At 51.1% G+C, this 26,544-nt stretch overlaps 10 protein-coding genes across 10 annotated transcripts; 7 read left to right on the top strand and 3 right to left on the bottom strand.

Moving 5' to 3' along the window:
* Positions 1 to 415: 415 nt before the first annotated feature.
* On the top strand, positions 416 to 690 carry SCP_1502490 (hypothetical protein; the record flags this gene model as incomplete). The annotated part of the gene is made up of 2 exons (XM_027764353.1): positions 416 to 570; positions 636 to 690. The coding sequence occupies 2 exons, from the start codon at positions 416 to 418 to the stop codon at positions 688 to 690; spliced, it is 210 nt and encodes a 69-aa protein (XP_027620154.1).
* Positions 691 to 2,206: 1,516 nt separating this feature from the next.
* SCP_1502480 (glutathione S-transferase C-terminal-like protein) lies at positions 2,207 to 3,147 on the top strand (the record flags this gene model as incomplete). The annotated part of the gene is made up of 5 exons (XM_027764352.1): positions 2,207 to 2,239; positions 2,306 to 2,326; positions 2,380 to 2,484; positions 2,541 to 3,038; positions 3,103 to 3,147. 5 exons carry the CDS (start codon positions 2,207 to 2,209, stop codon positions 3,145 to 3,147), a joined length of 702 nt encoding a protein of 233 aa, XP_027620153.1.
* A 515-nt stretch (positions 3,148 to 3,662) lies between these two features.
* Positions 3,663 to 4,593, top strand: SCP_1502470 (Pyrimidodiazepine synthase; the record flags this gene model as incomplete). The annotated part of the gene is made up of 5 exons (XM_027764351.1): positions 3,663 to 3,695; positions 3,755 to 3,775; positions 3,826 to 3,930; positions 3,983 to 4,480; positions 4,534 to 4,593. 5 exons carry the CDS (start codon positions 3,663 to 3,665, stop codon positions 4,591 to 4,593), a joined length of 717 nt encoding a protein of 238 aa, XP_027620152.1.
* Positions 4,594 to 5,092: 499 nt separating this feature from the next.
* SCP_1502460 (hypothetical protein) lies at positions 5,093 to 6,198 on the bottom strand (the record flags this gene model as incomplete). Its single annotated transcript, XM_027764350.1, has 2 exons — positions 5,093 to 5,804; positions 5,882 to 6,198. The coding sequence occupies 2 exons, from the start codon at positions 6,196 to 6,198 to the stop codon at positions 5,093 to 5,095; spliced, it is 1,029 nt and encodes a 342-aa protein (XP_027620151.1).
* A 464-nt stretch (positions 6,199 to 6,662) lies between these two features.
* On the bottom strand, positions 6,663 to 8,066 carry SCP_1502450 (hypothetical protein; the record flags this gene model as incomplete). Its single annotated transcript, XM_027764349.1, has 8 exons — positions 6,663 to 6,969; positions 7,035 to 7,075; positions 7,132 to 7,211; positions 7,270 to 7,289; positions 7,347 to 7,458; positions 7,510 to 7,588; positions 7,648 to 7,800; positions 7,854 to 8,066. 8 exons carry the CDS (start codon positions 8,064 to 8,066, stop codon positions 6,663 to 6,665), a joined length of 1,005 nt encoding a protein of 334 aa, XP_027620150.1.
* Positions 8,067 to 9,507: 1,441 nt separating this feature from the next.
* Positions 9,508 to 10,085, bottom strand: SCP_1502440 (hypothetical protein; the record flags this gene model as incomplete). The annotated part of the gene is made up of 4 exons (XM_027764348.1): positions 9,508 to 9,717; positions 9,795 to 9,866; positions 9,921 to 10,000; positions 10,058 to 10,085. 4 exons carry the CDS (start codon positions 10,083 to 10,085, stop codon positions 9,508 to 9,510), a joined length of 390 nt encoding a protein of 129 aa, XP_027620149.1.
* Positions 10,086 to 10,911: 826 nt separating this feature from the next.
* On the top strand, positions 10,912 to 12,773 carry SCP_1502430 (predicted protein; the record flags this gene model as incomplete). Its single annotated transcript, XM_027764347.1, has 2 exons — positions 10,912 to 10,921; positions 10,972 to 12,773. 2 exons carry the CDS (start codon positions 10,912 to 10,914, stop codon positions 12,771 to 12,773), a joined length of 1,812 nt encoding a protein of 603 aa, XP_027620148.1.
* A 3,641-nt stretch (positions 12,774 to 16,414) lies between these two features.
* On the top strand, positions 16,415 to 21,070 carry SCP_1502420 (hypothetical protein; the record flags this gene model as incomplete). Its single annotated transcript, XM_027764346.1, has 5 exons — positions 16,415 to 17,149; positions 17,200 to 18,227; positions 20,514 to 20,549; positions 20,608 to 20,696; positions 20,757 to 21,070. 5 exons carry the CDS (start codon positions 16,415 to 16,417, stop codon positions 21,068 to 21,070), a joined length of 2,202 nt encoding a protein of 733 aa, XP_027620147.1.
* A 10-nt stretch (positions 21,071 to 21,080) lies between these two features.
* Positions 21,081 to 21,427, top strand: SCP_1502410 (hypothetical protein; the record flags this gene model as incomplete). The annotated part of the gene is made up of 2 exons (XM_027764345.1): positions 21,081 to 21,158; positions 21,206 to 21,427. 2 exons carry the CDS (start codon positions 21,081 to 21,083, stop codon positions 21,425 to 21,427), a joined length of 300 nt encoding a protein of 99 aa, XP_027620146.1.
* Positions 21,428 to 21,864: 437 nt separating this feature from the next.
* SCP_1502400 (hypothetical protein) lies at positions 21,865 to 24,265 on the top strand (the record flags this gene model as incomplete). The annotated part of the gene is made up of 8 exons (XM_027764344.1): positions 21,865 to 21,907; positions 21,955 to 22,371; positions 22,426 to 22,646; positions 22,702 to 22,946; positions 22,998 to 23,203; positions 23,557 to 23,797; positions 23,853 to 24,047; positions 24,097 to 24,265. The coding sequence occupies 8 exons, from the start codon at positions 21,865 to 21,867 to the stop codon at positions 24,263 to 24,265; spliced, it is 1,737 nt and encodes a 578-aa protein (XP_027620145.1).
* Positions 24,266 to 26,544: the final 2,279 nt, after the last annotated feature.

The following is a 26,544-nucleotide window of genomic DNA, read 5'->3' as shown; positions in this document are numbered from 1 at the left end:
TTGAATGGCCCGGGAACACGACACAACAGATGCGACCTACTGAAACTCAAAACGAGCTCCTCCTATCAATTTCCGCACGAATGACCCGCCTACTAAAAACTTGTCCCCGATGATGTACTGTATGTCCGCCAACGTTGGTGGCACAGGCTACAAGCGAATGTCACGGCGGAGGTTGTGATTGACCATCACACGTCACAGTCTAGTCACATGACTTCGGGAAATCCCGACCCGACTGGACCTCGACGCCGAAGTCTCGCCTGTAATGTCCTCCGCGTTCACTTCGTTGCTCAGGCCAGTGTCGGGATGCTGAATAATGTCTTCAGTCTTGGACCCTCTCGTTCTGTCTGAGGCTCAAGGTCTGATGCTGCTGGATCAGTCGCGATTCGTTGGAGGCTCGACCAGAGCTCTCCCGACAATGCTGGCAGCAGAACATTCTAGAGATTCTGACCAGCATAAAAGGAGGGCGTCTGCGCTTTTCCTTCTTCCCTCAGGCAAGCACAGTCCTAGGACGTCAAGTGGAGTCGCCGTTATATGGCCGACCGAATCGGATCGATGGGATGTGGGTTGCCGGTCTGGGACAAGTCTTTTCATTTGGGTCCATGGGATGGATACTAACCACGCGACATACATGGTAGGAGTAGGGATAGGATCCTCCTTAGGCGTCCTGTGGTGGTCGTGAGAGGGTTTTGACTCGTCGGTGTTACGTGCTGTTTGGTCCAAGGGGTTATGAGTGCGGTTTAAACTTCGGGGCCCCGATGGAAGCGATGAATGCGTTATATATTATCGCGGTTGAAGTCGTCTGGCCATCTCGTTGTCGGTGCAAACTCTTTCAGTGTCACCTCAAGAGTCTGGTCGGGTTTTCGCGGATCTATGGTTGAATATTCCTTTTCCGGAGTTGGTTGGACATCTTGATTGTGATGGTTTCCGTGGGTTGGGTTCTTTGGATATGGGTGCTCCCTCGCGCTTCGAATGGGCAAGATTGGACGGCGAATGCTTTGGATATCTCGTATTTCGATGGGGTGCCATCGCACGGGCGAATACCTCGCACTTCGAATGGGATGGGCGATATCGCATGGCTGAATACCCTTAAACTGGGCGAATGCTTTGGATATCTCGTATTTCGATGGGCACCATCGCACGGGCGAATACCTCGCACTTCGAATGGGATGGGCGATATCGCATGGCTGAATACCTGGCACTTAAAGTGGGCGAATGTGTTGGATATCTCGTACCTTGTATGGGCGAATACCTTACGCTTCAAATGGCTCACCGTGTGGCGCATATCTCGAGCCTTTCGAATGGGTAACATCGTACGGGCAAATACCTTGGATCCTGAATACTTAGGCAAGATCGCCCCGGTACAATTACTAGGATTTTTCGGAAGGACATCGAATTCGCATTGAGTAAGACTCGATCGGAGGATGGACATTCAAATTGCGGAACATCGTGTAAGGACGCGGAGGATTTATGCCGCTTGATGGCTTTAAATGGCGAATAGTGGGAATGAGGGTTTTCGGAGTCGGTGCTTGCGTTTTGAGGATCAACTTTTCGGATTGCGGTTATGGCTACTCTGGAGCTTTCGGTCAGCTTTCGGTCTCGAGGTCGCTCGTGGGATTCCTCTCTTTGCGAGAACTGCTATTCATGCGACTTGCAGTCTGCCGGTGTTGCGGAGGATTGGGTTGACAGAAGGTCCGATGTTTAGTCTCGTTGACTTTCCTACAGAACAGAGTAGTGACTGTCTGCCCATGAGATCGTTCGTTCGTCGGCGACGCGTCGCCTTCTCGTATTTCTGGCTTGGAGAGGAAGAGGAAGGTTGGGTAGTTTGTCGTCGTTGAAGGTTTGTTTTGACGAAGGTATGTGGTGGTTTTCCTGTTGCACTATGTTTGATACTCAACGATCAGTGCAGATTGAGGGCTAGCCTGTATTCGGCGCCATTCGTCTAAATGGCGCCAGGATTGGTTCCAGGGAGGAGTGTAGAAGGGAAGTGCCAGGGTAGGGTTGGAAATATATCTTGCCTTCGTCTAATTCGTTTGCGTGTTTCCAGAGAAGATCGATTCTAAGGTTATGGTTTGTCACGTCGGTTGACATGCTTTTTAAGTGGAATGGCGTCACAGGTCAGACTCGTATATAAGAGGGGACTGCTGTAGATCGGCACGCCGAAGGCCTTCCATCGATTACCCTCCAGCATTGACCAAGTTCTGTAGCTATGCCCGAGTCGATTACTCTGTACACGGCCAAGGTGACTTTTAACCGTTGATCGGGATCTAATAGGATCGACGCTTACTTATATCATTTCCCTCCTTAGATCTGCCCTTATGCTCAGAGGGTGCATAAGTATCAGTGCAGGAATATGAGACGGACCTTGACCATCCCAATTAGGTTGAGCTAGCGTTGGAGGAAGCCAAGGCACCGTATACCAAGTTCCAGATCAACCTGCAGAACAAGCCCGATTGGTATGCTCCCCTCGTCAACCCGGCAAGTAAGGTACGTATTTACCATACCTTCGGCTTGCTGTGGCAGTTCATCGACAGTCCTCCTAGGTTCCAGCCATTGCATATGGTGGCCCTGCGGTCGCCGCGGACCAGCCATCCCCGAAATCAACCAAGTTGACAGAGTCGCTCGTCTTGATTGAGTTCGTCGCGGACTCGTTCCCCGATGGTCACTTACTTCCGGCAGACCCCGTCCTCCGTGCCAAAGCGCGCTTCTTCATCGACGTCGTCTCCACGAAGTTCGTCCCCGCGTGGAGCGCATTCGTGAGCGGTAAGGGCACCGCAGACGCCTTCGTCAGTGCCACAGAGCAGGTTACTGCACTCCTCCCGGAGACTGGATTCGCGGTGGGCGAGTACTCGACCGCCGATATTGCCGTGACGCCGTTCCTTGCTCGCGCGCTCACTGCTTTGAAGAATGATCTCGGACTGTATCCTGCGGGAGAGGGGAAGAAGCTCTATGATCTCTTCCACACCCCGCGCTTTGAAAGGTTGCAGAAGTACTGGCGCGACGTTAGCTCGCGGCCTAGCTTCAAGGCTACGTTCGATGAGGTGCGTTATTATAGTTGCATCATTCTATCTTGATGGGCGCGCTAACGGGATGCGCATTCTGCAGGCATACATCGTTGAGAAATATAGTGCCAGGTTCGCAAGGCAGTAAAATGAGGCGCAGATTGAAAGAGAGAGCAAAAGTTGATTCCCGAAGTGTACCAAAATGACTTGGTGAAGCAGTACATGTGAACGCCATTTGACCGATCTCTTTGTACCGCAATAATTTAAGTGTTCTGTCGTCACAAACACCTTGAAGCGTTGCCTCCACGGTTGAGTCGTCCTTCTGGTCACTCAAGTTAACCACTAAGAGCTTGCATTCAATACTAAGGTCTAACGTGCTGATCTACTTTCTCAGCAAGACGTCGTCTCTGACTGTGACTTGACATGCCTACCTACCCGGGACGACAGTACCGGCGAACGATTTGCGATTGTTGGCAACCGTCATGGGAGCGCTTCAGACAGGCGCGCCTTCCGCCTGTTTATTACCAAGATCTGGTCATGTCATGCCCATGACTGCGGCAAGCCAAGGTATATATGTGCTGCGACAATGGGATAGACGTCCTCCTCTAGCATACAATCCCTCTCAAAGCCATACCATATCGTCAAGTCTTTCATCGTCCAGTGATGCCAGAGTCAATTACTTTGTACTCAGCGAAGGTGATCACCCTTGCAGTCGTCGACAGGGTTGTAGAGACTTATACGAGGTTCTTTATCAGGTCTGCCCCTTCGCTCACAGAGTACGCTCAATTTGAGAGGAAAAGGGTACGCAATTGATGTATCAATTTAGGTTGAGCTCGCATTAGAGGAAGCTCAGGCGCCATACACCAAGTTCTATATCGATCTGCAGAATAAACCGGAGTGGTACGCTGAGCTCGTCAATCCAGCAGCCAAGGTGTGTCTCCATATCGTCGCGCAACACAATGGCCGATCGACCAGCTTTGTAGGTCCCTGCATTGGCATACGGTGGCCCTGCCGTTCCGCCGGACCTCCCTTCTTCAGAGTCCTTCAAACTCACAGAATCACTCGTTCTGATCGAGTTTGTAGCGGATTTGTTCCCCGACGCGCACCTACTCCCGGCGGACCCCGTTCTCCGCGCCAAGACGCGCTTCTTCATCGATACCGTCTCCACGAAGCTCGTCTCCGCGTGGTTTCCGTTCGTGAATGGGGTAGCGTCTGCGGAGCCCTTCCTGAACGGCGTAGAGCAGGTCGTCGCTCTCCTGCCCGAGACTGGATTCGCCGTGGGCGTGTACTCCCTTGCGGACATCGCTGTGACACCGTTCCTCGCACGTATGTTTACAGCACTGAAGAACGATCTCGGCCTATATCCCGTAGGTGAGGGGAAGAAGGTGTACGACATCCTCTGTGGGCCACGCTTCGCGAGACTGCAGAAATATTGGCAGGACGTAAACTCTCGGTCAAATTTCGAGGCTACCTTTGACGAAGTGAGTTTTCGCCAATGGCCAACCATGTGCGCGTTGATTCATGCCTTCCACAGGCGCACATCGTAGAGAAGTACACTACCAGGTTCACGAGGTCAGTTGGGGGGCAAGTGTGAATTCGGTGTACAATTACCCGTAGAAACACTGTGTTTGGTCCGCAAATTTCCAGGAAACTACCTGCAGGAAGTCTCGTCGCGCTAGTTGACCATTAATCCGTATTGGACAGTGTGCAGTCGTATTGGATACCCGCTTATAAGCAGTGAATAATCTAAGTAAAACCCTTCGTTTCGCCTTCAGGCAGTTTTACGCGTCGCTATGCAGGCTAGCGAGCAGTTGACTGCCGAGAAAACTGCAGGTAAAAGTCGTCGTATATTTGTATCGTAGCAAAACGCGAGCTGAGTTTGCATCTGGAATAAACTTATAAGAAATCCCAACGTCGCCGATAGATATGCGGACGAACTCACTTCTACATAGGGATTATCTGAGTTACGAGATACTGGCTTGCAACATGGCTACAGTAATAGTTCGCATACAACATACCTGTAGGCAAACTTCAATCAGCACCCGTTAGGTACGCATCTGTACAAAATTCGACATACATGCTACTCCGCATTGTTATGTAGATCCCCAGTTCGGGACAGCATCCCGGAGTCCCACGATATCAGGCAGTCTGTTCCACAACCGTTCACGGGCCTCCACATCCCTGGATTTGAGCAGAAGCTGGCAGTTGTCACAAACTTCACAGAGGGACGCTTCTTGGGAAATAACGTCGGACGACGACTGCAGGGGGTGTATGCGACCAGAGGGTATGCTCAACTCGTCCTTGCAGTGATCATACATGGCACTCAAAATCTCACCCATACCCTCCTGGCAGATGTAGTGAGTTCTGCAATAAACACTGGTCACCGGTGCGGCGATGTCGCGGAGCATGGCGATTGCTTCGTGGACGAGAACGCCCCTGGCACCTATGCATCTAGCAAGATCATCCGTTGTCAACTGCTCGACGACACGGTCCCCTTCGCCACTTCCACTCAACAAGTCCTGCGGTCTTAGCTGACAACACCGGTAGAGAGCCACTGGGAGTAAGGATAACGTGTTGGTGAGACGCCCCAAGTTGACCACAGTGATGGCATCCGTGGGGGAGAAGGTCATGACCGAGCTGGAATCATGCTCGCCGGTCTCGGATTCCCAGACATCGAAATCGTCAGGGAAACATGTGCGGATTCGAGCCAACGCGTCTTCTAGAAGATCATCAATCTCATACTTGTGGCTCATGCGAACGAGGGCGGCAATGCGAGCGAACGCAATGCGGTCATGCCTGAGATAACTGCAAGCGCAATTCAATGATGAGCGATCCACGCCACTCGACTACATGAACACGCTCATTGGACAATGACAACTCACTTTCTGCCATCATATACAGCGCGCAGGAGATGTAGGAGGTCGTCCGCAGAGTCGGATAGGTGGACGAGGGGACAGCCATCAATTGTCTCGGATTGCCTCTGCTCGACGGGCTGAGATATCGAGAACAAGTCTGTGAAAACCTGCGAGTTCTTCGCGAGAATGCTTTGGTGAACACGGAAAGCACGTCCCTCCGCAATGAGAACAATGCTGCCGTCTGTGAACCAGAACTCGTCCGAGCGCTGGGGTAGTCGGACGGTGTCAACTTCGTCAGTGCGACACCGCTTCCTGCCAGTGGACGAGGCTGCGATGTCACCCATTGGCAGAGATGACGACGCTTAAATGAGAAGTGGATAGAAATATTTTGGGGCAGGCGTGCGGCAACTTTAAAAAATAACAGAGATCCCCCTACAGTCGCAAATATAAGCAAAACGCAAGGCGGACCGCCAGCATGGTGTCTCGATCAGGAGGCTCTCTGAGACTCTGATCATGACAAGTTGGATATGTTGAGGCACGAAGGCAGACAAAGGCTGGGACAGAGTGTCGTACTATCTGCCTTCTGGAGGCGATGGATCAGACCGATGATGTTCGTCGAGCCGGCCGTCGCTCAACTGCCAGCGAAATACAAAATGGTACTTTAGTTCACAAGTGTGGTGTCACGGAAATAGCTGTACAAGTACTGAACGGATAGCGACCACATAGCGATGATAGTGGCATTCATGTCGCTCCTGGGGCATTCAAGAATAAATACCGATTACTCGGTTTGCCCCTAGTCTGACTGGAGTTAGACAGCAGTCGACGATGCGATACTAGCAGCGCCGGTAGTGTTCTTCGACAACAGCATTGTATCCGAGAGCTGAGCTTCATCCTCCATATCATGGTCCACCGCCGATAGCGTCGGGTAAGTAAATTTGTGCGGGTACTGCGAGGGCAACTGGGAGGACGATTGCGCGTGCATCGCATAGCCCATGCCTACGCGGATGTTTATGAGCATGAAGGCAATCCCGGAGACGGGTGGCCATGTGTCCTCAATGAAAAACCCGAGGTTCGCGTCCGTCTCGTAGGTGACCATGAACAAAATGGTCCATCCTCTGTAGGGTCAAACGACCAGCAGAGTTAAAACTTATGCCAGGAGTTGAAGAGACTAGTAACATACACGTGAAGCGCAGCACTCTCTATGAAGACTGCAAGGATCCACTTTCGAGGGATGTCAACTGAAAGCAAGGTAGACACATAGACACATTCGGACTTACATACAGACCACGACTCTGTGGCCGCTCTATGAAAGGCAGAGCTCGACTGTGAATGCGCCATAGTCGCCAGGCTATGAACACTGCGTTATCCAGCAAATCAGCAAGAAACTTATCGTCCGTGGTAGGGCAACTTCTTACCACAACAAAAAAGGTTCGTACTGGGTAAGGGATGAGTTACAATTTCACATACCGACTGCGGAGGGATCGACACACACCACATAGTAAGGACCCAGTCACTTTCAACCCAGGCATCAACTTCATCTGTATCGAAGATACTCCGACCCAACTGGAACCGCGCTAGCTTATAAACAACAGCCACAGAACATACTACACATCAAGTTGAGAAATGACGAGTCATCTCAAGTGGAAGTGCCTTACCAACGCTGCCAAGAAACGCGGATACAGGGAAGATAATGACATGTATGTTCCGATTCCAGATTACCCAAAGACGATAAATCTGCCATAATGGGAGAGACGTGTGAGCACCGTTACCTTGCGTTAGAGAGTAAGACATACAATTATTGCGTCGCTTATAACCAACGCCGAGAGCCATATGGCGGTTTTGACTATTTCGGACGCGTTCATTATATTATAGTACTCAGTCGGCATTGTTCCATTCTTGTGGTGTACGAAGGCCATAAATGCTCGATAAACGATGATTATCCAGTTCTATCCGGTAAAAATAAGTCCAGTCCCATCTAATGCTCAACAAATGTACTGACCGCAGTCACGGTGATAAAGAAGCCAACCCCACCAATAAACAGTGGATCCTTGCATGCGGACCTGTTCACAATAGAACCGGCAGCACTGAGCTCGCTGTGACGCCGAGCCATAAAATACATGGACGCGCAAAAGAGGATGAAGAAAATCCCATAGAGATAGCTGGAGAAGAACACGGATGCGAGGTTGGCAGAGACAAGGGAGACGTGACCCATGAAGAAAGCTGAAAATGGAAGAGGATAGGCTTAGCAGGATAGTTCGGCTCGTTGCAGGGGGCTGCTTAAGTTGGTACTTGGTCGCTCCTTGCATGGATAATCTGATCACACTGTGGGCCTCTTCTCTAGATGTTTCCATTAATGATCGTTCCTAGAGCGCTGAACCTGCTACGAAACTGACCTTATCAGTGAGCGAGCGCCCGCTCACTGTGACGGGCGTGGAAAGATCCACGCACGCGCAAGCATTGCCCGGGTATAGTTGAACATCGTCGCAGCTGACCCAAAAGTTTGTGAAGAGCCACGAAATTTCAAAAGAATATGGGACGACAAAGTGTTTGTGGATACGACATTAGCCCGTCACTGTCTTACATAGACTAAGCCTAGAGGTTGAATGTATTTCGAGCAAATTCCGAGTCAGAATACAGTACTTAAGTTGTGCACGGAGTATCCTTCTCGGCATTTCCCGAGTTGCTTCGGAATGCGGATCGCTTTTCGGCGCTTTGCCAGTCTGCCAGCCGTGGTCACGGTGGACTATGCGGATACACCAACTCATCTTTCCCCAGATCTTGATGAGTCGCCTTTTTACTGGATCCCGGTGCTGAAGATACGCACATTCTGATACTCGAGGGTGGATAATTCGCAGAATGCACTGTCTAGCTGCAATTGCAAGGACGGTTCGCGAAGTTAAGGAATGGCAGGGATATATAATTGTTGCAGTTTAAGATCGAAGCAGAAATTGGTGCTCACTGCGGAAGAACCTGACTCTGTCCGCTCACCCTGGAGACTTGGTTGCTCTCTAATATCTCCAGGCTGCGTCTGCGTCTACTCTTACCATCCCTCCATACTCTTACCATCCCTCCATACTCTTACCATCCCTCCATACTCTTACCATCCCTCCATACTCTTACCATCCCTCCATACTCTTACCATCCCTCCATACTCTTACCATCCCTCCATACTCTTACCATCCCTCCATACTCTTACCATCCCTCCATACTCTTACCATCCCTCCATACTCTTACCATCCCTCCATACTCTTACCATCCCTCCATACTCTTACCATCCCTTCATATTCTGACCACAGTCACTAGCTGTGCTAAGATTATGTGTTGCACTATCTTTACAAGCGATACTCATTCACTGAGCCTAATTGACATCCGAGAGGCATTTGTGGTGGACGTTCGTGACGTTTCGACCCAATTTCCACCAATTGCCAACCAAATGCTCAAGGTGAGCACAGGTGTGTGTTTCTGGGTGTTTCAATGTGTCACAAAAGACAGAATTACGTGAAGTCTAGCTTTTTAACTCTAGCTTGGACGTAAATCATGATCAGCTCTCGTAAGCTCCAGTTGACTCGTCACGGTTACACGGTTGTCGTTTTTTCGATGTGGTGGATGTCGCAGTGCTTGGACTCTCGTTCAATCGGTTGACGGTGAGCACTTTAATCATGCATCCCTATGTTCATCGTCATCTCGGCTAAGTTGGACATTTGTTTATCGAATTCTTCACATTGTGTGTGACCGCGCAATAAAATTTGATAGCACGAATGGAGGTTTTGAATGCGTTCGAGAATTTTGAACTCACTCTCGCGAGGAATACTCTGGGGAGGCAACATCAAAATATAGCGGAACACCTTCGGAAGCTTTGACATCTGCGAGAGCATGAGCGGTCATCGGCATCGACAAGTTATGTATTGCTCCAGTACATGACACGGCCTAGAGTACGCACCTCCAAATATTCCACTTTCATGCCGTCGCAATTCTCCATCTCGGTAAGAAGCTGAGCTGCGCGAGGGACGTCCTGTACACTCTCGCTTCAGGACAACGAAAAATACCACAACTCAAGCATCCTTGCCTCGGGCTTGACGGGGTTTTTGGAGAGAAGTATCTTTTGTATGTCATGCCGCCAGTTCCTAGCTTGAACAGGGTCAACACCTACGGGGCATACAGTTAAGGATTAATCTTGGTTCCTAAATGGCAATGATATCCTACGTGGAGATTGAGTTTCGCTTGATGTCATGATTGTAACAGATGAGATAATGTAATAGTGGATGACTTTCCGTAACGTTTAGAACCAACTTTTCTAGATTTTGCAAGTTCCAACCGGAGCGTGAAAGCGTGACCCGCCCGTGACCAAGTGTGACAATCAACCGTTAGACCGGCCCAAGTGAGCGGGACGGGCGCTAACGCCTCTGATGCACGTCTGGAGAGGGTGTCGACCCCCTCTCCAGATTGGCCTGTCTGGAGAGCATTTGGTGCAATCGACTCAAGATGGGCGGAGATTCGGCTATCCGGGACATTTCCCGGAACTCCGCTGGGTCACGGTTGTGATTCCTTTCTATGGCAGGTGGTTCGGGCGTCTACAGAGCGACTAACAATCTGGAACGCAAAATCTAGAAAAGTCGTATCTAAACTGCGTTACGGAAAGTCACCCAGTATTACAGTAGTTCTGCGAACGAACAGAAGAACAGAAGGAGAACGGCGGCCGCTAAGGGGCGTATGCGACCCGGCGGCCATGATCATCATGATGAGCGCTCTCTGTCACGCTGTGTGACAATGTGTATCCAGCTTAGGTCATGCTTCCCTTGAAACTGTGACACAATGAGAGCGTGACACCATAGAGCTGTGACTGCCGAATATGGGCCACATCGCTCTTTTGTTCCCGATTTATATCATGCTTTTGTTCCTTGTGAGTGCAACCGAAAGAACAATGAGGAGGCTGGGTAAAATAGACGAGATGTGAGCCATTCTTCAAAGAGATACTAAAGCTTCTGCTGGACAGAGTGATACACACCGCTCCCATTTGAGCTTGCTGGATAAAGTTGCACTGAACTTACGACATTACGATGAACTCCAGTGAGTGCTTGCCGTTCTCTACTTGCCTAGATACTCATTTTAGTCGACAGTACTCTCAACCAGTCGTATTTTTCCTGGCATGAAGCGTCGCCATCGCCCCAAGAGCAAACCAGAGATTTCTTCGCCCAGAGCTAAACCCCTTGACATTCTCCCCGAACTCTCAGAGGAGGACGAGGGCCGCCAATCGTTCTCTTCGGTATCATCATTCGATTCTACGCTACCGAAGTACTATGCTAGCCGTAGCGTGGGTGGAAGCGCTACCCTTGGAAACCGCCTTAGCGTGGCGGAGCGCAAGCGCGATTCACGCCGAGTCGTACTCACGGGAGCAGAGGGTCTTTCCTTCGAAGACTTCTTTCCGAGCTCCAGCGCTCCCCAGCGACCTCCACCAGCACCAGCACCTCTGTTGTTACCAGACAATGTTTCCTCCCGCGAGTCCCCGCTGGACGACATCAACCTCAGATTCTCCGGCCTCGGCATCTCCCTCGATTTTCCATCACCACCACCCGACAGGTCGAGCTCTAGCATTCACCCTCTCGTGCCGAATCGTCCAACTCACTCACCCACTCCATCCATGTCAAGCATTCACACATACAACACCTCCTCTAGCAGCTCTAGCTCTCGGTCTAGGGCAATCGAGCTCACCCCACCTACGTCGGAGGATGAGTGTCTTTCGAGCCTCAAACGAGCGCCGGCCCTTAAGTCCCGTCGCGCGTCAGTTTTGTTCATGAAGTCGGTGCCAGACCTCAACCATGCCAGTGTTAGCGCCTCTGCAGCTGAAGAAGACGTGGACGAAGATGCTAAGTGGTTCGCGCACGACATTAGCGACGTTGTCGCGTTTTCGTCCCGAGATTTGCCATCCTTTTCCGCATCCTTGGCCGCCAGTTCTTCGCGTGCAGATCCATCGGCTCGCCCGGACTCACTTGTATTACCGACTCGCACTGGCCGTAGCAGACACAGTAAGCCGCTCCCGAATCTGCCCCGCCGGCCGAGTCTCCAACTGGATCCGACGTTCCCTCACCGGCGGAAATCCTTCCTGATCCCCGATCGCCCTCCGCCGCCTCCGCCGATCGTGGTATCACCCTCGTCTATGGAGGAGGAGACGGAGGAGCTGCTGGCACAGCTGGCTAGCGCTGCTCTAAACAGCGGATTTGTGGGAACTGGTCTCGTCTCTCGTGGCGACGGCTACTTGACACCAGTCTCGATGCCTCCGACGCCTAGCAGCACCTACATTGTCTCGACACCGCATCTGCGCCCACCGCCACGTACGTCGCTCCCCGCGGACATTCACGACCTCCCCGACGAAGCACCGTGGACACCGGGCGCGGGAGAGGTGGAGGTGGAGATCAGTCCTGAGATCGAGGGCGAGAACGCGCAGGGCTGGCCATCAACGCCACAGAGCGTGAGCGTGTACTCGCAGGCGAGCATGAGCGTCGACACTCTACAGCTATCGCCTATGTCGTCGTTCGATTTTGAAGTAGAGATTGTCCCTGGCGAGTGCCCTGCCATCCCGGACACACCGGCGGCACGGATCCGCCCGCGGGAGGGCGCTCAGCCGGATCGCGTGCTACGTTCGCGCTGGTCCTCGTCGACTCTTGGGTCCGCGGTTGAGCGACCGTCGTCTGCATCGTTCTGGATCCCCCGGTTTAACCTCTCGCCGACGAAGAAGAACGCAGCCAAACGTATAGACCCACAGAAAACCCCCGTGAGCCCGGGGAAACAGTCCTTCGAGTCCGACGCAGGGATGAATAGGCGGGAAAGCAGGAATTCGCGGATGAGCAGCGATAGTGGCGATAGTTCCGCTAGCTGTGGACTCAGGAGGAAACCGATACCTGTGGAAATCTTCATGCGGTGACGATGGCCATGACGACGCGACTTACGACCTTTCGGCGATGTCTCCCGCTGTATCCATAACGTTGGCCTTCAAGACTCTTCATACAGTAACTTTGAGGATAATTGATATTTCGTTCTTCGTCGCCCATGTTCTACTAATATGTTTTTCAGCAGCACGTTTTGCTCTCTATCTCACGCTTATCTCCACGTTGGGGCTTTATAGCTGCATTGTTGCTTGTCTGTCATTTGTGTTGCTAGAAATATGTATTTTTACCGAGCAATCTACGACATCTCTATATCCTGGCGGTGAGATCTGGAGATTTCTGACTGAATCTGTCAAGCTGTGGCACGGCTTCACACTTGTATTTCCATTTCTGGCTCCGACGAATCGAAGAGTCCTTCTCGTTTACTTAAATGAGGCCAAGAAAGATAGCCCTCGTTGCTCAACAGAATTCTGGTTCTGCGACGGCAGTATCGTTCTCATTGTACTTAGCAGGAGGACCTTTCCTGTATATCAGAGAGTGCTCTCGCAAAATTCCGTGGTGTTTCGCGATCTCTTCACACTAGCTCAACCTATAGGCAACATGATCGATGGTTGGCCAATCGTTCACTTATCAGATTCCGAAGAAGACGTCCCTGTGTTGCTATCATCTATGTGCCATTTACAAGAGCAAGAGGTGCGTATACCACCTACAGAGAAAGTGGCACGCGTTAACCTTTCCTTATTGTACTCTCTTGGTTTTGGATGTACGATGCGAACGCGGTGGAATACTCCGCTGTTGACGGGCCAAAATTACCAGATTGACCATGGGTACGATGATGCCATGGCTCCGGTCCTGATCTTATTCACTGATGATTTCGACATTTGAGAGAGAGAAGAGGGCGCAAATGGGACTGGTGAGGTATCCACTAGCCTGGAAGATGCTGATTTCATTGCAGCAGTGAAGTTGGCGTACCTCTCCAACACTCCCATGCTCCCCGTGGCCCTGTACTAATGTTGTTGTCAACTCGATACGAAGATCCTACTCGACGGCATCTGCAAAGGGGACAAGGTCGCCGAACGCATGACTCCCGAAGATCCAGAAAGATGCGTTAATAGGAAGAGCAAGCTTATCTATAATCATGTGGCCTTACTTCGCCACCTATTTTCTACGGACAACGCTCCAATCTGCGGTGATCCTTCTCAATGTCGGATCACTCTGCACAATATCTCTCTCTGATCATGATTACTGCAATGAGAGGATGACCGATCGCTCCACTTCTTTGTCTTCTTGCTTGGATGCCATTCATTTCTGAACTCGCTGGGGAGTTTGACCTCGTTCTAGACTGGCCGAGGGATTAACAAGGTAACACCCCATCTCGACATCAGACCGTCTCTACTCGTATGCCGTATTTAGCACACCACTATGTTTGCATCTTTGCGGAATGTCAACGTGGCGCCAGGAAATGAAGGTCCATGCTCCGGGAAACTCGATAAGTAGAACTAAGCTTCCCTCGTCTCATTGACGTTCCCTTGCTCTGCGTTCGCTCGGCAAAGACCGTCCATTTTACGGGATCAGCTTTCTTGTGTCCCGGGGTCCTTACCGCGCGCGACTCAAGCGAACCATCGTGAAAACGTCGAAACGTTCACGGCGCTTGGCTGCAACGTTGAGCATTGTACTGACAACGTTATACCCTCAGTGTCAACTTGTCGACTCACAAGTCCGTCCCGTCAGTCTCCTTACGACTGTCGAAGATTGGTTGGAAAATGAAACCCGATTGACTGGGAGCCTAACCCTCCTCCATCCCTCACGCTCACGTTACGATGTGCCCCAGCACCCTGCCAGGATTGTATGACACCTCAATCTGTGCCCCTCACATGCAATCTTTATTGCGGAGGCCAACTCCCCGTGCACGTCTCTGATACACACTTGCCCCTTCTCCTGCATTTTTTGAAGAAATCCCCAGATAAAATGTGCACTGAACGTTTCGACATCCAAATCAGGTCCCCGATTGCCCATATCGCCACAGCACACAAGACGGAACCGCGAGGCAGCGCGCTCAAGGGATGTGTTCGTTGCTATTTTCGATGGTTTATAATAGTTTCCCCAACAGAAGGAAGGATCGGAGAGGAGGCACCCGATCAACCTTCACCACGGCTGTGCGAGTAAACGTTCCTGCCGCTGACCCGCCAACGTTCGCTTCAGCGCCGTCTAATGTTGACTACCTTGTTGACTACCTTCTACAGTTATCATCGGTTAAACCACTCGGCCCTCCAGAGCTCCATGGTAATAATAGCCATGACTAGCTTGTTCACGTGAGTACTCAAGCTTGGCAGAGGTATTATTCCTCTCCAGATCAAGAGATCTTGCAGGACAACAAGTCAGCATGCAGCTGCCGCAAATCCAGCAAGCAGTGGCCGTGTATTGTTGGCTTTCGCGCTTCCCGGGGTGGTAGCCGCAGAACCTGGAAGTCGCAGATGACCGCGGTGGTATGCACCTTGAAAAAACACCAGATACAACATCAGCCTTCGGACGCGTTCAAAAAGAGTGGTCGCCGCCGCCGTCGTATTGCATGAGTAAAAACTCCTGCCGTGCTTCAACAACGGATAGCCTCATGAGCTGCGGACGTGAAAGACCTGACAGCTGGATAGCCTTGCTAATCACAATGCGCTCTAATGATTCCTACCGGTACTCCGTAAGGTGACGAAACACAGAACAATTACGGTAGATCCCGCATCTCGAATCTGCACCAACATCGGAAATAAATGTGTTCGTGTCCAACTTACGAGTATCGTATTCAGTAAGGCCATTCGAATGCTCCACATTTGTCTACTCGTCGATCGAGTCAGCTCGGGTCTGTTCAGATCACCTCACCTATGTAGGATGTCCCGTTCGACACCGCCGCCCCCGTAGCGTTGTTTATGGTGTACGGATTGAGCGCGTTGTGGCTACTCGTGTCGGCCCTCTTCCGTATCGGATAGGTTTCAATAGCTGAAATTCGGAGTATTTGGGTCCGAATGGACGGCCGTCAGCGCAGGTGAAGGCTAGTTCACTGCGTGAACTCGAGTACGGTGAAACAGAAGGAGTTGCATACTGTTGTGCAGCGGGATTTAACCAGTCTGAAGTGATAGCCAGTTGTCTACCATGTGAAGAAAAAGGTTCGACAAGTGCCGGCGAACCTGCGAAATGAGATCAGCATTCAGTTCCCTTGGACAATATACCAGACCGTCCGTACCAGGCCATACGACTCCGGAGAAGTCGCTACCTTTCGCCGCCTTGAGCCAGACGTCGGGCGCTGTTGCATCGTATCCTTCCTCAGACAGTTATGCAACAGCAGGGTCAATCATCGTAGCTGAGACGCGGATCAGCGATTGAAAAAGTATGCGAGAACGACCGATTGCCTACGCACCATAATGCTGGTTGTGAGCATGGAGATAATGGAGCCTCGGTAGAGGGAAGTGTTATGTCGTAGATAACGGGCGCTTCCCACTCAGAATATACGCGCGTGTTTTGTCTGCGAACGGCTATCTAGTTTTTAACGCGGGGGGCTTATCGGTAGGTCCCCAATTTAGTTCGGAGCTTGTAATGTGATAGTGGGCACACCCAAACATTTCAGTCGGAGTTGTAACCAGAGTGTAGTGAAGCGCACTTCAGTATTCGGCTACAGGCATCCTCTAGCACCATGGCGGGTTCGCAAACGGTTTTCCTATCTGGCGAAGCACAATGGGAAGCAGCCCGTGCGGCTTCCATGGATCGTATCTTGCTCGCAGTCCAAGAATCTGGATGGACCCTTGGCGAGTTTCTCAAAATTCTATTCACCGTGCCGCAGACTCAGAAGGAGAAGGGAAATCCTCCACGGCACGCTCAGATGGTGTCAGTTTTTCTTCAAGGTCGCTTGGCTATCAAGGCACAAGATATTGTGGAGCTCATGTATTCGAGCCGCTACAGTGCTCCTCTCTCTGTGCGCAAGTCAGCTAACCGAGAGGCATCTGCCGTCAGGCGTCCCGATCCGAAGGTCATGGCCAACTGGTGCCTTCGAGAGTGGGCTATCTCGAAGGCTGAGGCTGTCGTAAACAAGGAAGCTGAGGAGCTAGCCTTGAGGTCTACCGGTTTCCATTTAGATGACAAGACCGCTACATGGGATTTTATACTTAATTTCTCAATGGAATCCGTGCTTTCCACTCTTCATCTTAAGAGTCCTACACTTCTACGCCTTTTAAAAGCTGCTGCTGTCCCTGTCAAATCCAGTATGCGAGCTTCTGGTTTATCAGCCGTCCCCCTTCCCACATCTCCGACTCCCAATACATCTAACTACCCAATGCCATCCGAACCACATGAGACGGTCTACAATCTGTCAGAACACTTCTCCAATCCTCCTCCATCTGGGTCAGGGCACAACCGGCATGACCCATTGGTGGTACGTGACATAATTGATCTGCAGTGCGTAAATTCATCGGTGTCATTCAGATAATTGCTGTTGCATGCATGTTGCTCCTGAGTGCTCGAAATTCACATGTGACCATGTTTCAGAAGATGGTAGGGGTGTGGCTGTTCGCACATACTGCACCGCACGGTATATATTCTGTCCTGGGGCGTGTCGGGTTATCAGTATCATATACAACAGTCTTGAAGTTACTCGGGGCCCTCTCAGACTCAGCGAAAAACTCAACACGGCGCAGCGCTCAGTCTCGTGCATTTTTACTGATATACGACAACATCAATCGGATGGCGCGGGCATGGGATCCCGACTTAGGTCAGAAGGACAAAATACACAATGGGACAGCTGCAACGTATGTGGAACTGGCCGACTGTGATGTGGAAAAGGCTTTTGATGTGGGGTGTCTGCGGCAAGCACAACAGGAAGAGCGTAGGAAGAAGTTGAGCCTGGACGTGCTCTACAAGCGAATTGATTGGGAGAAACTGAACCTCTGTGTGACAACTCACATTCTTCGTATCCTTGTTCAGCATGTTGATGGCCTCGCGAAGCATCGAGACTTCGTTCAGCTTCGCTTCCGTACTACTCTCGCAATTCATCGCATGCGTGCAGGCCGCCAGACGTCACTACATCCACTGGCGACCTCTGATTACAACGAAGGGAACACGGCCGAAAATGCCAAGGTGCTCGATGATCTGATTTTGAATCAGCTCAAGATGGGCAAGGATGATGTGACGAAGTATATGGTAATTGTCGGTGGGGATCAATCAACTGTGGAGAAGTTGCGCACCTTGAAACGGCTTGTCGCAAGCTGTCCGCATGGGTACCCGCAATATGGATGGGTACTCCCACTTATCCAGCTCTGGCATATGGGCTGGGCAGATTTGGAACGCGTTCTCAGCACACATTGGGGCAAATCCACTGGAGATGACTTATCGTCATTGCGTGCGGCCAACGTGCTACTGGGTCGCAAGGTCAAGGACCAGAAACGGCCCGATTATTATCCGGCATTGCACTTGGTCTTCGATAACTTGGATGCCGAGGTCCTGGACTGTTGGCGGTATGAGCTTGGACTTGTGCAATATGAGGTTGTCGCTTACACAGCACAATTACAGAGTCCACTTGAAAACGTCGTCTTCTGATTGCTCCTCCACATGTTGTGCCGAGGTTTGTCTGGCTTCGCCCCGCAAATCTGCTTGTACAGATGATCTATAGTCTCGGTCATTCAAAAACCGACTATCGGGCAAGCTTCCTTCCACATACTGCTTAGCAGCATCCAAATCTGTCTTCTTCACGTACACGATAGCTTCTCCATGGGAATTGGCTTCGCGTGCAGGGCGACCCGCAAACTGTACCAGCGACGCAGCTGCTTTCGGACTGGGAAACATGACCACACTGCGAAGGCCGGGAATATTCAACCCGACTTCACAGACTGCTGTTGTCACGAATATCCCAGTCTCTCGCTCTGCTCCAACTTGATACAGAGCTTTGAGACCATCGGCCTTGCAGTCTGAGCAGTTCATGGAGTGAAGGTGACGTATGACTGTGAAGCCGAGCTTTTGGAGAGGGGCGGGAAGGAGAGATCGGAGATAAGTCACGACACGATGCCCCATTTCGATTGTAGGACAATATACGAGACGTTTTGTGAGATCTGATGCATTTTCCATGGACACAGGAACAAGCCAATCGAGATCGCGAAACTCGTAGCCAGAATAAGGGAACCGGATGTCGCGGAAAATGTAGTCGATATTATGGCGCTCACAATCTCGTCTGTCCATATAATAATTATCTTCGCGGAACCCGAGGGAGTGCAGGATTTGTTTCTCCTGATGCCCAGGCTCCACACTTGCTGAGAGAGCTACAAAGACGGTATGCTCGGGTGCACGAGCACGCAGAGTCCAGATTTCTTCAAATGCCTTACGAAAATTGGCTCCCCATTGGTCCACCAAATGGGCCTCGTCAATGACGGCTGTGCCCCACCGGGCACGAAAACTTGGGGTCCGAATCATTGTGTTAAACTCTGGGGAGTTCAGTGTCTCCGGAGCGAGCGCAATAACTTGGTACAAGCCTGCCGTTGCGTCCTTCCAAAGACTGCGACCTTCCTGCAGCGCCAGATGCAGTGTGTCGGCATTGATGACAACTGCCCGAATGTCCTTTGCTTTAAGACCTTTGACCTTATCCAGAATTTAATGAGATTACACTGATATGGACAAACGACGACCCAAACATACAAGATCATCCTCGAGAAAATTAGTTGGCTCAACCACCACAGTGATCATCTCCTTGACAATCAACACCGGGATAAATATCAGGGCCGACTTGCCATCTCCAGTAGCAGTGATACAGAAGACATCCTGCCCGTCAAGAATGCACGCGGAGTCGTGAAGTTGAAAGTCGCGAGGTTCGTAGTGTAGCAATGGCCGTAGGAGATCCTTGAGTTTGGCGAGACCTTCGTTGGACGTCCAGCGAAGCCGCGAGTAGCCAGATGGTGTCGGATTAGAGGACATTCCAGACTTAATTTAGACAGAATAAATACATTGTCCAAACGAGGGGAGAAGAGCGACTGTCGCCAAGGATAGTCGGGGCGTACTACTCAGGCAGACGCGACGCGACGCGTCAACTCACAAATTTGCGTGTGTTTGTATTTACACGTGATGTCTTCAGCGTCAAGCGGAGTTGAATAATCCGACCTACCGATAAGGGCAGCCTTATGGATAGCAGACGCCAGACACGGATATCCTGAGGCACGAAGGTTGAAGCAGAGTGTCAGTCTGCCTTTGGGAGACTAGCTACCTGCTAAGTTTTATGAATTTGTCTGCGATAACACATTGGTCCTGCCCCCCCCCTCGAGACTCTGTGTCTGTCCCTACAACCCAGCATGCATTACAGAACCTTTGTGTCAGTCGATCGACTTCGGAAGATCGACTTTGGTCCTGATTCTAGTTTTCTGAGCGTTATGCAGCGTTATGCTCACCCTGCACGGACTGCTGCAGCCACTGGACATGTCTTTAATTCCATCTGCTGCTCCTGCGGTGATCAATCCATCCGTTGAGTCTTCCAAGAGGCAGTCTCTTCCACCCCAAAGTGTCCAACGTATCTCGTCTGTCCCTCATCGCCAACCTCCTCCTCCTCTGAAGCACAATGCGGACTATAACATACCAGGCCTTCGTGCACATCCAATGAGACCTGCTGGCCCATTTGATGGACCCAGGCTTTTCGACAACCCGCCGGTCGCACACGCATGAGTGAGGACCGTGTCCTCCTACGGTTGTGCTTCATTAGAGTGAGTATTTGACTGCGCGTTTGCAAAAAGCCGAACCTGTACTCATGGCTTTTATTTTCTCAGGTTTCCATCTCAGTTTCCATGCCACAACAATCGTCCGTACGTGTGATTCATGCCGCCATCACTCCTCATACTCGTCTCATCACATTGCTGATAGAAGTGCCGCGGGGAAGGGCAAAGTCGACGGGAAAGCGAAAGCGAAGGCGAAGGCGAAGCCACTGGACCCAGCAGTAATACCGAGCGTCAGTACTTATAGACCCATAGTCTCTGCAGCGCAGGAGACTGACTTCATGGCTTTAATTTTAGGCGACATGGATTCCTTTCTCGCCCAAGCCGGTGGGAGTTTGCGCAAGCGCAAAACACGGCCGGAACCTGTATATGATAAGCCGAGAACATCACCCCCTCGCGCTACTGGCGATCACAGGGACAGCCATCCAGATTATTTTGACGCCTCATCTGACAGAATTAACGACGATGGTGTCGGACCGTCAAGCGATGACCAGTTTCTCAGCCCAAAGGAGAAGACGAGGAAGGAGGCCATTGATATGACGCCCGCTACCAAGAGGCTTGAACGGATGAACGTCCATAGCGGAACGGACGAAGGCGACACGTTCATTTGAAGGCCTGGACATGGACGTGTTCATGGACGTCGACGACAAAGACATCAATGGCGACATGTCACTCAAACCGAAGCCGGAAGACTTGAGTGTACGCAAAAAATGCTTAAGTCTATTGACCGAAAGCTCAATGCGCAGGACAAGAAAGTCAAAGAGGACGACACCCCATCGTGGCCCTCTGTCTATGACTCTCTCAGCGTGATGACCGATGACGCGCTGGGCCCACTCTCCACTTCTACATCTACATCTCGAGTACATCTGTCCTCGAGGAAGATGGTTCTCTGCGATTCATCTGACTTGATTATCTCGAACATGAAGGGCATCCCTACTTCGTGGGAAAGACCCGAGACAAGGTCTTGAAGGCCTGGTTATCATGTTGCGTCACTGTCGAAAACCTGCAGCGTAATCTATTCGTCCTATCCTGAGCGCAGCGCATCGAGGAAGACGAGGCGAGGAACACCTACGAGACCGACGTGGTGCCCGAGATGAAACACGTATATGAGGACTTCGATTGTGTTCACAGGAACGCTGGTATCAAGTGCTGGAGAGCAAAGTTCATCAAGAGGAAGTATGTGTTCGGAGAGGAGGACGTACCGAAAGGAGAGGCACAATGAATGAAAGTTGTGCATGGCTTCGACGGTACGTCATCCCTCTTTTTGTCGCAATAAGGTATACTCTGAAGTCGCCGCAGAACCACAACTCTAGAGTAACGTGTCTAGCCCGAACTTTTCACGCATCTTCGGTACCAACACAAGTGCCTCCGAACTGCTGGTGTTGAAGCACAGAAAAATGGGTCCATGCTAGCTGCAAATCAAGAAGCCTCACCTGGAACACAAGGGAGTGCGTGCATCCAATTCCCTTCTTTGATGCTTAACGCTGACGTGTAGACATGCAGATATCGTGGTGCAAAGTCGAAGCAACGGTGTCGGACCCGAAAGACATCAATGCATTCTCTGATACGGACGTCCAAGCTCCCAAGGAAACACCGCCATTAACCGTGATGAGTCTCAGCCTCAACACCATTGTCAATCACAAGGAGAACGACCGCGAGATTGTGTGCCACGGCAAGGATCTGGTCGAACTGTGCGTTCACGGATCTGTCAGCACATTCATACTAAAAAGTATCCTGTATGTAGTGCAAATTGACGATCCTACGCCTCCAGAGGCTCTTCCGTGTTCTGTACATACGTTTGTTCCACCTTTGGACCGCTTCCCGCCAAACTTCGAAGTACGCGCTGGACGCAATGGCAAAGGAGTCATTTCTCCCATGAAGAACGAGTGGATGCTGCTGAACAGGTTGCTTGGTTCGTATTCTCTGGCTCTCAGACATCTCCCGACTGAAATATTCGCACTCCTAGTGACAATTCACAAAGCAGACCCTGATGTCATTGTTGGGCATGAGTTCCCTGGGGTCGCTCTGGACGTCTTTCTCCACCGTATGAAAGAATTGCAAGCAGACCATTGGTCACGAATCGGCCGGTTCAGGCGATCGAGATGGCCGAATATCGGTAGGCAAGGGAGCAACCTGCGATTCATCAATGGGAGGTTGGTCTGCGATCTTGCTAGTGATGGTGCGAAGGTGCACAGAGCGTCCACGCATTGAAAAACTACAACACTCACGGATATACTATTAGGGCATGATCTCGTCCACAACGTGGTCGCTCACCGAAATGTGCAAGACTCATCTCAAGAGTGAGAGGCAGGATATTGACCCCGATGATACTGCCAGCTACTTCGACAGCGGCGTCAGTTCGCCGGACAGGCTTCTTACTTTCGTCCGGCATTGTGAACTAGATGCTTACTACCAGATGGTGCTGGCGGCCAAGGTCCAGATGCTTCGTTTGACGAGGCAACTGACGAATTTGGCTGGAAACTCATGGTCAGTTATTTTCGCTATTTTGCATGATTCCAGACTGACCGGCTCTGGTAGGAACAAGACGCTCAACGGTGGACGTGCTGAGAGAAACGAGTACATCTTGTTGCACGAATTCCATCGCTTGAAGTACATCTGTCCTGACAAGTCGTACGGCAAGAAGGCTGCCACTGCTGAGAAGATCGAGGCACAGGATAATAATGCAGAAGGAGGCAAAGCGACCAAAGGCAAGCGGGATAAGTCTTCGAACCCAAGCGTGGATTGTGGGACAAGTTCATACTCGTCATGGACTTCAACTCGCTATATCCGAGTATCATCCAGGAGTACAACATCGACTTCATGATTGTTGACAGGATAGAGGATGGAGTGGACGTATAGTTGGGGAAACTGTAATATGCTGATGAATGAACTGATCAGGAGGGTGAAGAAAAAATCCCAGAACCGCCGAGTCCTGAGGTTGCCCAGGGTGGTCTTCGCCGTCTCATTGCTACTCTTGTCAACAGGCGTAGGCAGGTCAAAAGTCTAATGAAAGACCGCAAAGCGACACAATCACAGTTGCTTCAGGTACTATCAGTCACATCACGGGCAGTGGCGTGCCACTGATTATTTTCTGCAGTGGGATATCAAACAGATGGCATTGAAGCTTACAGCGAACAGTACGTGCGGTTGTCTGGGATTCGAGTACTCCAGGTTCTACGCCCGCCCCTCGCTGCCCTCACGACGTTCAAGGGTCGCGAGATTCTGACGCATACCCGTGAACTAGCAGAGAGTCTCCAGCTTGAGATGCGTGGGGTCGAAGTTGTACTTGAAGGCTCTTCTGATTACGTTCGCAGGTTGTCTATGGAGACACGGACTCGGTCTTCGTTAATTCCAACGTCACTGAGCTTCCAGAGGCACTCAAGATATCAGCAGAGTTCAAAAAGCGGTCAATGATCGCTACAAACTCTTGGAGATTGACCTCGATGGTATCTTCCAACGTTTGCACCTGTTACAAGAGAAGAGGTATGTGGCCATCAAGGTCGAAGATGGTGGACGACCATCCACAGAGGTGAAGGGGTTGGACATGAAGCGCAGAGGGTATTGTGCGTTATCTAAGGCGGTGTCTCAGTATGTCACCATTTCTTCTAGGAATGTGCGTAAACCAACACATTTTCAGATACGTACCAGACCAGATTCTGTCGGGAGAGGCGACCGAAACTGTCGTTGAACGGATACACGAGTATCTCACAACTATGGGCGAGGATATTCGCGCAGGCAAGATCAAGTTGGACGAGTTCATCATCCCAGAGGACCACCCTAATGCTAAGAGCCAGCCACATGTCTAAGTTGCTTTGAGGATGAAGGCGAGGGGCGGCACCGCTCGATCGGGTGACGTTATACGTTACGTATTCTGCGTAGGTGAGAGCGGCGAGGTAGGCAAGACCGCTCAAGCTGAGTGGGCGAAGGATCCCGATGAGGTACGAAGGGCAAGCGACGAGTTGAAGATTGGTGAGTCCGTCGGAGGCCCTCGACATGAAATAGACACTGAAATTGTATTAAGACTACGAACATTATCTGGCACACCAAATCTTGCCTCCGATCGAACGTTTATGTGAAGGGACCGACCGGTCACGATTGGCCGAGTGCCTGGGTAAGCAGTGGAACGAAGAAGAGAACGCTGCGTATATCCATTTCTAACTTAATATGTCCCAGGGCTCGATGCAAGCCGATACCGCAATCCGGATGGGGCGGAAGAACGGCCTTCGGCACTCTGGATTCGTTGATGTCAGATGCCGAGAGATTCAAGGACACGGATCCGTTCGTTGTGCGATGCCGCTCGTGCCAGGGTGAAGTTGCCTTCGCGTCTATCAGTGACAGAGAGGTGCCATGCCTGATCCGCCATTAAATTTGGGAACTGCAGACTTATGTCTTATGGAATAAAGGCTGCGCTGTTGCTCCCCGCTGGCCCGACATGTTCTGGGTGCCATGGCAAATTAGGGACAGTTAGTTTGCAAGTGCAACTGGAGACGCAGATCCAGGAACACATCGCAATGTACTACGAAGGCTGGACTGTCTGTGATGACCCCACATGTGGTAACCGGACACGGATGACGGGCGTGTATGGGCGAAGATGTCTCCGGCATGAATGCCACGGAACAGTGATGTTCGAGGTGCGTCGCATGGCTCGAGGATGCGAAACTGGTGCTGACGTGTCGTAACTGATGAACCAGATCCGGTTCTATCTCTCTCTGTTCAACGTGGAGAAGGCGTTGAAGAGTGCAACGGGGACGAGACTAGGTGCGCTCAAGTCCATCGCAGAATAATGGGTCCATGCTGGCTGCAAATCAAGAAGCCCCATCTAGAACACAAGGGAGTGCGTGCATCCAATTCCCTCCTTTGGTGCTTTGTGCTGACGTGCAGAAGTGTAGGTCTCTTGGTGCAAAGTCAAAGTAGACAACAGATGCAGATACACGACTTCAATACTAGTAGCAAATTTTCGGTAACCCTTCCAATACATGATTACGGCATTAGATAACGAATGGCACCTTCAACTCCCAACTTCTTAAGAACAAGGGCAGGTACGACCACACGCATAGCAACGCTTCACGAACCCACGTGCTGGATTGAGGAAGTCCTCCCGCGGTTCGAGGGGCTCGTCGTTCCAAGAAATTATGTACCTGATAATAGTCCTGTAGCTCAGATCAAGGGACCAACCTCCCCAGTCGCAAATCCTGCGCAGGGGCCAACGACAACCACTTGACAACCATTGACAACCTCCTCGGCGAAAGGAGTGAGTACCGTATGGATCAGGATCACGGCCGACATCAAGCAGATTGTTGCGGAAGAACTCAAGGAACTTCTCCTGAGACTAAGAAATGCTGTCAGCTAGAAGGGGGATTCTATGCATGCAATAAAGGAAATCTACCATGCGTTTGTTGGTCATACAGACACGATCATGGATATCGATATCACGAAAAAGATACCCGGAGGTAATTTGGGAGCAAACAATCCACTCGGCGAGGGCGCGGACGGGACAAAGATGAGCCTCAGATACATGGAATAAGTGTAAATAGAATGGCTTGCATTCTGGGGACGGCAAATTCAGTAGTATATCGCATCCGATGAACAGACCTACTCACGCCCAAATTGTTCTGTCTTCCGAAAAGGCAAACTTAGCTTGACACACGTAGGGGAAACGCGTTCGATGTCGTGAAGTTGAATGTTGAGCAGCTCGTCGAAACGTAGCAGACACCAGAAGGCAAGGGTGTAGCCACAGTGTAGTGCTCGTCGAACTCTCCCGCCTCCCCAGGTTTTTCTAGGGCGTTCGGGAGCATAAGGCTGAATAGTCCAGTTTTCGGGCAAGTGATTGAACACCCATAGATCCTCCAAGACCTCCGGCGTGATAGCACGAGAACTCATTGCAGCCTCACCACTATGCGCCTAGATCGAAGATGTGACAGATCATTTCGTACAACCTTAGTAAGATATATTCACCTTGCGTCTGCGAAGCGAAACCATATAACGAGAAACTTGAGTGGAAATGGACGGATTGCCTCTCCAACTGCCGCCTTCCGTCTGATGCCATGGGAGAGTACCACGCGAGCACAATCGACCGTAACCATAG

This window comes from Sparassis crispa (assembly GCF_003851025.1).
Source record: "Sparassis crispa DNA, contig_000014F, whole genome shotgun sequence".
In the NCBI taxonomy this organism is placed as follows: Eukaryota; Fungi; Basidiomycota; class Agaricomycetes; order Polyporales; family Sparassidaceae; genus Sparassis; species Sparassis crispa.
Note: the sequence above shows the minus strand (reverse complement) of the source record. Positions and strands in the feature narration are given on the sequence as shown.